The sequence below is a fragment of the Rhagoletis zephyria genome, unplaced genomic scaffold, assembly GCF_001687245.7.
Source record: "Rhagoletis zephyria isolate East Lansing unplaced genomic scaffold, Rhagoletis_zephyria_1.1 Rzeph_scaffold_06032, whole genome shotgun sequence".
Classification (NCBI taxonomy): domain Eukaryota; kingdom Metazoa; phylum Arthropoda; class Insecta; order Diptera; family Tephritidae; genus Rhagoletis; species Rhagoletis zephyria.
In genome coordinates this window covers 8,407-19,412 of record NW_016163115.1, presented here as the reverse complement: position 1 = coordinate 19,412, position 11,006 = coordinate 8,407, and the positions used below count along the sequence as shown (strand labels likewise).

General features: G+C 38.5%; 1 protein-coding gene across 1 annotated transcript; it reads right to left on the bottom strand.

The window, feature by feature from the left end:
* Window positions 1-989: 989 nt before the first annotated feature.
* LOC108372788 (uncharacterized) lies at window positions 990-6,191 on the bottom strand. Its single transcript, XM_017628556.1, has one exon. It carries the CDS (start codon window positions 6,189-6,191, stop codon window positions 990-992), a length of 5,202 nt encoding a protein of 1,733 aa, XP_017484045.1.
* Between the last annotated feature and the right edge of the window lie 4,815 nt (window positions 6,192-11,006).

The following is an 11,006-nucleotide window of genomic DNA, read 5'->3' as shown; positions in this document are numbered from 1 at the left end:
GATCAAGATGAAAATGAGGAATCGGGTTCTGATGCTTAATTTCTTAATTTTAATTTTACTTTATGTATTTAAAGTCTTATACTTAATACATCTTACAAGAAAATATTTTTTAATGTATTTATTTATATATGTGTATTTAAAATACCTATTTACACCAATGGATATGCAGGAAATGTGATTAGGTATTTCCATATGTGTGCCTATGGTATCTGATGCATTAATACGTCAGAACATGTTTCTAAAGTAAGTGTAACTATTCTTTTTTCTAATATAAATGTCTTATTATGATTAATTTCCGTGTTGTATTTAATTACTTTGCAGAAAACACACACCAAATAATTTTGACCGGTTTTACCATGCAAATACTCCTCTGTGCGGCGCCTAATAAGAACTTTTGCGTTGGCCAATGTAAAAGAGCGTTTAAAAGCAAAAATTGTTTAATTCGAAGACGTAACCCTCCATTCTCACAATACATGGATGCTCCAAATAAACCCTTAATCCCATGCAAATAGAAACCAAGCAATTCCCCAACACAACCAAACACCATCGTTTCTTTCTTTCAACTTCCCTCCTCACATCCTTTATTCTCGAGTTGCCAATGCGCTTTTCTTATTTTATCTACTTGTATTACAACACGCAGGTTGCCATATCTTCAAACTTAACACAACTAGTTCAAACCATATTTGATACCTAACAATCCCGCCGAAAACCTCCGGTTTTCCCGTGGTATCCGAAGTATATCTTATGCGTTTAGCTTTCGCCCAATTCAATAGGTAAGATGCAAATCTTCTGCACTGGTCGACGGAGAATATTTGTCGAGGTCTGAATCGTCACGGATCGCACCAAGTTGTCCGTACTCGGGTGGAGTTCGATGATGCGTCCTAATGCCCACTGCGCAGGAGGGAAATTCTCGCTTCTTATGAGCACTAATTTCCCCAGCTTCACTCGTTCGGAACTTCTTCGCCATTTTTTCCGCTCCTGAAGTGAGGTCAGGTATTCATTGTGCCATCTTCCCAAAACGTTTTCACGATGCGCTGTCTTTCTCTCCAAAGCTGCATCCCCTTAGCTGAAGACGTGTCTGATACATCAAAAGGTAAAGGTAAAACCAATGGCTCTCCGGTCAGGAAGTGTCCAGGTGTAAGAGCTTGAAGATCGTCTGGGTCATCACTCAAAGCTTGTAGGGGACGAGAATTAAGTATTGCCTCGATTTGTGTAAGTAATGTCTGTAATTGCTCGAAAGGTAACACTCGAAGCCCGATGACTCGAATCAGATGGTGCTTCATTGATTTGACCGCAGCTTCATATATTCCGCCCTGGTGCGGGGCCGCCGGCGTCATAAACTGCCACTCAGTACCCTGTGTTGACAAATGCTGGAACATCTCCTTCTTATACCAATTATCCACCGCTCGCCTCATTTCCTTCGCTGCACCCACAAACGCTGTACCGTTGTCGCTGTAAATTCGTTCACATCGTCCACGACGAGCAACAAATCTTTCGTAACAGGCAATAAATGCTACCGTTGTTAGGTCGCTCACAATATCTAAATGAACGGCCCGTGTCTTCAGGCATACGAATACAGCGATCCATACCTTTTGTCTCGTGATTTGGCTACCTTCTCTATCAATCATCTTAATATCCATAGGCCCTGCATAGTCAACCCCAACGTGCAAAAACGGTTTACCTGCTCTTACTCGGTCGGCAGGCAAATCTGCCATCAATTGCGATTCAATTCGACGACTGTGTCGTACACAAGTCACACAGTTATGCAAATATTGTCTCAATGAGCTACGCAGACGTGGAATCCAATAACACTGCCGAATGAACTGCATCATCACCTGGACACCGCCATGCTTAGTTTCCCGATGAGCATGATCCATGATCAGCCATCCCAATCTTGATCCTCCGGGGACAATTACAGGATGACGCATATTCTCACTTAGGTTTGAATTTTTCAAACGGCCATGAACCCTGAGAAGACCGTCTCTTAGTATCGGTTTCAAAGACTCAATTTTGCTCTTCTCCGCAATTGGTTTGCCACTTTTTAGGCACGCAATCTCTTTGTCGTAAAATGTCTCTTGCTCCTGTCGTACTAGGAAATTCATCGCCTTGACTCTGTGCTCATTACTTAATGCTACGCACTCCATTTCACCTCTTCTCCTCCTCGTCGCTACTGCATGCATTTTTGCGTTCGCAATAAATTTAAATAGATAGGCAACAATATTGACCGCTCTCTCCAATTTATCAACATAGTCTATTATTGCTACCTTCTGCTTCGCAGTACGTCTGGAAATCTGCAATGGCTCCTTGGTGTTTGATACCGAAAACACTTTAAACTCAACTTCAGCCTCCGCCGCTGTGTTTGGCACAAACACACAATCAGGCCAGCACGTCGATTCCTGATTTAACCACTCCGGACCTTGTACCCACAGCTTATTGTTTATAATATCTGATGGCCTCATACCGCGACTTAATAGATCGGCTGGATTATCTTTCGTATTAATGTATCTCCATCTTTTTATATCAGTGTTCGTTTGTATCGACGAAACGCGATTTGCTACAAACGTTTTCAAGTCCCGTGGAATTTTACCAATCCAGTGCAATACCACCTGAGAGTCTGTCCACAACGTATACTTTATTTCAGAAAATTCCATAGCTCTCATAACCTCAACCAGCAAACGTGATAAAAGCTCCGCGGCAGCCAACTCCAACCTGGGCACTGAAACAGTTTTCATGGGCGCTACCCGTGATTTGGATGCAAGCAAGGTTGTTTTCGCGACTCCGTTTCCGTTTTCCACACGTACATAAATTACGGCACCATATGCTAATGTTGACGCGTCAGAGAACCCATGCAGCTCAACACGTTGACCATCACCAGTGCCGATCCATCTATCCAAAGTGAACCCCTCCAGGCATTTCATATCTTCCCAAAATCTTTTGAATCTCTCTTCTATTTCGTTACCCACAGGTGTATCCCATTCTATACCAAGGCGCCACAAATCTTGTATCAGTACTTTCCCCATCATTGTAACAGGAGATATGTACCCGTTAGGGTCATAAAGCTGCGCCACCAAGCTCAAAATTTTCCTTTTGGTAACCAAACCTTCAACCTCGGGAGTCTTTACAACAAAGGTGAATTGATCTCGAGCAATATTCCATTTAAGTCCTAGAACTGTGGCTCTTTCCTCGTCTATGAACATACTGTCCTCTTCTTCATCCGACCGCATGTCTGTTATCAGTGTTTTGGAGTTCGATTTCCACTTTCTCATTTGAAAACCTCCCCCTGCTAACACATTTTGCACTGATTTCGCCATTTCTATCGCTTTATCTTCACTTTCTGCTCCGGTAATGCAATCATCCATATACAAATCATTTTCAATTATCCTAGAGGCTTCTGGAAATTCCTCGGCCGCATCTCGTGCGCACTGTATAACCGCTCGAACTGCGTTGAAAGCTGACGATGTCATTCCATAAGTAACAACCTTCAAGCAATACTCTCTCAAAGGTTCACTGCTATACTCCCTCCAAAAAATGCGTTGCAAGTTCCACTGCTCTTTGTTGATGAGCACCTGACGGAACATCATCTTAATATCGCCAATGACCCCAAATTTATGCCTACGGAATCTCATAATAATTTCTGTTAGATCGCGCTGTAGCTTTTCGCCCAACATCTGTACATCGTTTAGAGAAATGCCCTTATTTGTTCTGCAGCTGGCATCAAAAACTACTCTAAATTTCTTAATTACGCAGTGATGAGGGATGTAGTATACCATCTCACCCGGCGTGGCTGGTTTGGAAACTTGCTCCATGTGACCTAGTTGCTCATACTCCCTCATGAACTCGACATATTGTTTTTTCAATTCAGAATCTCGGCTCAATCTTTTTTCCAAAGACCAAAAACGCTGCAGTGCAATATCCCTTGAACACCCAATATCGCTTATATTCTCTTTTATTGGAATTGTGACCGTGAATCTTCCTGTACTATCACGAGAATATGTTTCTAAAAAAATTCGTTCGACCTTTTCTTCTTCTTCAGTGCGCTTGGAACACGTAGCAATTTCATCTAATTGCCAAAACCGCTTAACCAGCTCACCAAGATCTTCAGAAATTGTACAATTAATATATGAAGTCGGTGTGCCTGTGCCGCCATCAATTGGAACCTGAGTACCGCAGACGACTAGACCTAAACGAGTTTCTATAAGCGCCGTCCCTTCTGACTGCACGGGATGCACTGCGACCAAGACTTTTGCAAATACTTTAACATTGAGAATAACGCGTACTTTCTCAGGCTTCCAATACTCTGGATCAGCGAACTGCATAGACAGAGACTTACTTATAGGGTGTGCCCTACCCACAGTATTCGGCAGTACAGGTTCCCAGTTATTTTCACTAGGCAATATCCAAAATTCTTCCTCTATATAGCTGCCTGAGTCAAACCATGGCCTTACTTTCAAAACTACTCGCCGACTTACATCGATAGACTGCCCCTCAATTCCAATCATCTTGTGTGTGGCTGGCAAACTAGGGAGTTTATACCTGTTATGCAGGCTAGACGCAATCAAGTTCGGCTGCGCCCCACAATCTAATAATGCTCGAACAGGTCCGATACATTGCCCATCCGCTTCTAACCTGATCATAACAGTCGGCAGCAGAGCAGGCATTAAATCTAAACCAAAGTTAAACGAACCGCCATACTGCTGATTAGCATTTATTTCTCTCTCTTTGATATTACTCGTATTACAATCTTTTTCCTGTTCGAAAACTACCTTGCGCTTCTTTAACAATTGATCTTGCTTATGAAGTAAACTCAATTGCTTATCAACTCTTTTGATCTCGTTGTCGATATCCGAAAAATCTTCGGGATGATTAACCTGTGCAGTATAAACGCGACTGACAGCTACATCTCGCTGTCGTTTCGTTGAGCATCTCTTGTCTTTGCGTGTATAAGAAGCATCTACATCCTTAACTATAAGTGCATGTTTCGTTATTTCCTTTTTAGGGCACAGCAGGCTATTGTGTTTCACCTGCCCTGAGCAACGTGGGCAAACACCTTGAAAGCAACTGCCAGCCGTATGGCCACGTTTTAAGCAATTTCGACAAAGGTTATTCTTATTTACCAAGTCCTCGCGTGCTCGTAAGGTAAGGCCCATAAATTCACCACACGTCCAAATTGCATGATCACGCCCACATGCAGCACAAGCAATAGCTTTTTTAACAGCTGTGCTATATGACCCCTCATTTCGCCTAGCACGCTCTCCGTTACCATCTAAACCGCGGCTAGTACCTGTAGCCTCGCGTCCAATATGGATACGCGATCGACGTACATCAGCTACATTTGCCAGAGCAGATGCCTGGCGATCCAAAAAGTCTAACATTTGCTTGATTGTTGGCGTCTCCGATTGACGTTGGAGTTCCCATTGTTTGCTAGTCTCCGCATCTAGCCGCTCATGGAGTATATGAACAATAATCATGTCCCAACCTTCTACAGGAATTCCCTGAGCACGAAGCTGACGTAATGCTTCGTGTGTAACATTCGACATGCGTTGTAAGTCATTAGGCCGCGGTGAACCCTCAACGGCCGGCAAGCGAAACAGTTGACGCAAATGCTCTCGGCAGATTGGATACTTTCTATCATACAACTGCTTAAGCCGATCCCACGCTTCAATATAATTGTCGTCAGTTAGTTGCCATTCCCCCAGCGTTCGCGCCGCCTTCCCTACCAAGGACTTTTTCAAATACGAAAATTTAAATGCAGGCGAAACATTGTCATTGCTGTGTATAGCTGCTATAAACCGGTCACGGAAACCGGACCACTTCGTGATTGTCCCGTCGAATTCTCCCCACGTATTTTTTAAATCATGTTGCTGATAAGGCCAGTTTACCTGCACTGCCAGCGGTTGTTGTACCGCGGAAGGTGGAGCTGGCGTTAGAGCATTTACTTTGGCTATAAGAGCCGAATGTGCTGCAAAATAAAGTGTTTCAACCTGCGCAGCCATTTCATCATACTTATTTGCCTTTTTAGGTGCACGTTCTACTTGCTTTTGGTGCGCTTCTATGAAACGCTCATAATATTTCTCCAACTTGTCCGCCCGGACCTTTACCTGCTCCAAAGTCGCGTCTCTAAACTCTGGCTGTCGAGTATACTCTTCGATGCGAGATATGGTTTTGCTTAAACTCCCAACCAACTCTGCCATGTTGTGCTAAATATAAAACAAAACAGAAAAATTATTCATACATGTCTTTCTGCTAACAATTATATGTGATTTAGACCTGTCTTCTACCTCTTATATTCAGTTTTGTAAAATTATTTTACACAAGATGCGAATAAACCTTTCACCATCGATATAACTATGTAGTAGTTAAACAAGCTGCTTTTCGCTCTGAACACAACGCCCAACTATAATTTGACTCGTTCCCTTAACTATTCACCACTTTATATTCTCTCTCGTTACGTTTTCGTCTGAATTCTCTGAATTTCTATTGCTTTGAGTGAGTTTCCGTACTGCTGAGCGGTAATAACATATCCAAAGAACATGAAACCCAAATCAGCTGCACAATTTGCTATTCTTTCGAATGCCAATGGTGTCACTCAATTCCCTTGAAATATTATGTGTCGACAGTATGCTTCTGCTACATCGAAGCACTTATGTATGGATGTATGTAAATATGCCAGCCCTACCCAGCTCTTACGCTCTCGAGTTTTTGTTTTCACATGTATACATATTGAGCTTTTACACATACACCACACGTTGTACGCATACCCAACACAGTCCAGAAAGCTTGCCAATTCAGCACTTAACAATGTTTCATGCCATCTCGAGGTTCGTGTCTCAACTTGAAATGTCAGTAGCGCCTGATCTTAATATTCCAGCACAGCTCCAAACCATCGATTTCAGTTTAACCACATTTCGCCCAAAAAGCTATAAACGCCAATATTCACGATTTGTTGAATTCTATTCATAAATATTGCATCATTTGTTGAATTCTTTTCCAAATATTCAACCATTTGTTGAGAACTTTCGCAAATATTCAACCATTTGTTGAATTCTTTCGTAAACATTCAATCCTTTGTTGAACTCTTTCGTAAATATTCAACCGTTTGTTGAATTCTTTCGCAAATATTCAACCATTTGTTGAGAACTTTCGCAAATATTCAACCATTTGTTGAATTCTTTCGTAAACATTCAATCCTTTGTTGAACTCTTTCGTAAATATTCAACCGTTTGTTGAATTCTTTCGCAAATATTCAACCATTTGTTGAGAACTTTCGCAAATATTCAACCATTTGTTGAATTCTTTCGTAAACATTCAATCCTTTGTTGAACTCTTTCGTAAATATTCAACCGTTTGTTGAATTCTTTCGCAAATATTCAACCATTTGTTGAGAACTTTCGCAAATATTCAACCATTTGTTGAATTCTTTCGTAAACATTCAATCCTTTGTTGAACTCTTTCGTAAATATTCAACCGTTTGTTGAATTCTTTCGCAAATATTCAACCATTTGTTGAGAACTTTCGCAAATATTCAACCATTTGTTGAATTCTTTCGTAAACATTCAATCCTTTGTTGAACTCTTTCGTAAATATTCAACCGTTTGTTGAATTCTTTCGCAAATATTCAACCATTTGTTGAATTCTTTCGTATATAAATACACGGAAGGTGGACTGTATAACAAAATATTCAGAAAGCGACATCTACCCCGAATCTAGGTTCTCTCACCTTTTTTACTTTTCATACGACAAAGGTTGCCACAAGACGAAAAACCAAAACGTAACAGCACAAAGATGACGTTTGAGTCTTTTTTTTTTTTTACTTTTCTCACACTCTCACCGCGCTTTTTCTCTGTCATCTCCTTCTCATTGTCACTTACTTTTCGTGAATACTCAATATGCAGAATGTCACCACGCTGTATCGCTCAAATCTGCACTCACATATGTATGTACATATACAATGAGAGCTTCTTGGAATTAGATTTTCCTCTGCTGAACGCGATCACCTGCAAATACAATCCGGCTCTACACGGACCAATGTTTAATTCGAAGACGTAACCCTCCATTCTCACAATACATGGATGCTCCAAATAAACCCTTAATCCCATGCAAATAGAAACCAAGCAATTCCCCAACACAACCAAACACCATCGTTTCTTTCTTTCAACTTCCCTCCTCACATCCTTTATTCTCGAGTTGCCAATGCGCTTTTCTTATTTTATCTACTTGTATTACAACACGCAGGTTGCCATATCTTCAAACTTAACACAACTAGTTCAAACCATATTTGATACCTAACAAAAATAGTCTGCAAAGTCAAAATTTTTGGTATAAGTAGAAACCACTAAGGCGCAGTATCCTCCTCACATATAGGCCAATAATAGTAACGCTGTGATACCATATGGAATACCAATCCCTTTCGGTGTCATGAGCTTTACCGATGGTCTTATTTCCACCTGTGAGATCTCTTCCAAGCATGCGTAATCTTTTTCTATGATCTTGCAATTGGGTGAGAATTTCTCAACTGGACTTCGGATTTCAGTCAAGTTCGAATTTTTGCGTGAAAATTTGTGAGTAGAGAGGTTTATAGATGTGAAAGGGATTCTGGGATTTTTTTTTTTAATTTTAATTTTTAAAGTTTTTATAAGCAGTTATATTTTTATGCAATCTTTTTTTCTAAACTTATTTTCTCTTAAAGTATTCGACGAAAGTTGATGAAATTTTTTTTTGTAAGCGTATTGACGTTAGAGCTTTAAAAGAAAAATATTTTTATAAGTTATAAAAAAAAATATTAAAATTTAAACATTATAAATATTCAAGTTGCATTAAAAATATGTTCTCAATGAGTGTTTTCCATTTCGTTTATATTTTCAAAAACTGCATTTATTGAAGAAATTATTTGTAAAAAAAAATTTGTTAAATCTTTTTCGTTTATTACTTTCAGCAACATTTGTCACAGCGCGCACGCATCGTCAACCATGCACGCTCACCGTCTCAACGTGTTCAGTAGAAAGCACGTACAGGCACAGTATACCAGTAGAAAAGGTTTTTGTTGTTGTGGCTGTTAATTTGGTCCCCATAAAGGACTTGAGGGTTGCGAGCAACTGTTTTGCCGCATTCAGGGTGCTGTGCAGCAAAATAACGTGGTGAAAAATTGAAACATCGGAAAATGGCGAGAGAAATATTGTTATGCGCTTTATAAGTAAACATGAACGTAATAAAATGTTTTATACTTCAATACAACTAATTAGCGCTATTTTTGCAATTGGAAATGATCTTAAAAATATTTGTAGTGAAATATGTACTTTATGAGCTAAATGGAAACTATCTTATATGCAAAAATATATTCCGATTTATTCAAATAAATGATGTAAAATATTTTATATATGGATCTAATTTTAATAATAATATTTATTACCTTCATCTACATTGCTTTTATTGTAAGTTTTCACGAGTAGTTGCAGTTTTCTGCAATTGTCTCTGGCGACTATACATGCTAAAGCTAAATAATTTCAAAATTTCTACCCTATTAAACGTTTATATTTTAATAAAATGTGATCAATTACTTAAGAATATATAATTTCCGATCAAACTATATTACTAAATGCTTGAGAAACAATTATTTAAATCGAATGATCAATAGTGAACGCACTAGGAGCGAATTTTGGAACACTGAGCGAATTATGCATATTAACACTAAATAATTTCTAGCTTTCTACCATATTATGCGTTTATATTTCAATTTAATATGATTAATTACTGAATAATATATAAACTCCGATCAAACTTCATTACTGAAAGCTTGACAAACAATATTTGAATCAAAAGATCAATAGTGATCACGCTCGGAGCGAATTTTAGAACACGATATATAATATGCATGTTAAGACTAAATGATTTCTCATAAGTTTATGTTTTAATATAATATAATTAATTACTGAAGAATATATTAACTCCGATCAAACTATAGTATTAATTGTTTGATAAACTATTTAAATCAAATGATCAACAGTGAACGCGCTCGGAGCGAATTTCGGAACAATTCATAAAATATTTACAGAGGAAGTATATTATTTAGTAGAGATCAAATTGTATCTAACAAAGCGTGATTGAATTTGACCATGCTCTCAGAAGAACCATCCATTTGTATGAATTTTGAATCGTTTGTTTATATTTTTCTACATAATAGTATCTTAAAAGAGAGCCGCACTGAGTTGTTAATAACACCTTGGGCCGTATGCATAAATAACTAAGCAATTACTTTTTCTCAGATTTTCATACCTTTCACTTAAATTTATTTGAAAAAATTTAGTGAAAGGTCTGAAATTTTAAGGAAAAGCATTTGCTTAGGTTTTATGCATACGGCCCCTTCCTTAATACACCCATGATGCAAATATTTAAAGGTAAAACCGCTTGCTCNCTTGTTTAATACACCCATGATACAAATATTTAAAGGTAAAACCGCTTGCTCAATTCGTCGGCCATCATTTATTTTTTGAAGTTTGTCTATTTTATAATATTGAAATTTTGAGAGCAACTCAAATGCCAAATAAAAGTAAAACAAAAAACAAATAGATGAAAATATTGAAATTTTCATTTATTTGAGACCGAAAACGGGAATGTATTTGTGAGATTGGAAATTTGAAAACATTTTTGTAATAATGCTGCCTTTCAGCGGTTTTACCTTTAGATTTTTGTATCATGAATACACCTTGGTCGAGATATCACGAACAAGTTTTCCTTTATTTATTTTTACTTAAAATCCTTAAATATGTTTCTTGATTTTTTCTGTAGAATACGTATTCATTTTTTTAACGATTTTAAGAAAAGGGAGGACAGTCGGATCTACGTAACCAGAACGACCTAAATGCGCATTGAAGTCGGTTGTATTTTTTGCTTAAAATTACTTGTTATTATTGAGATACAGTTTCGCTACTATTTAGAGATTTCTCGACATACTTAACCGTTATGTGAACAAAGTTATAATACCCTTGTGCACAAGTGCGCTCGGGTATAAA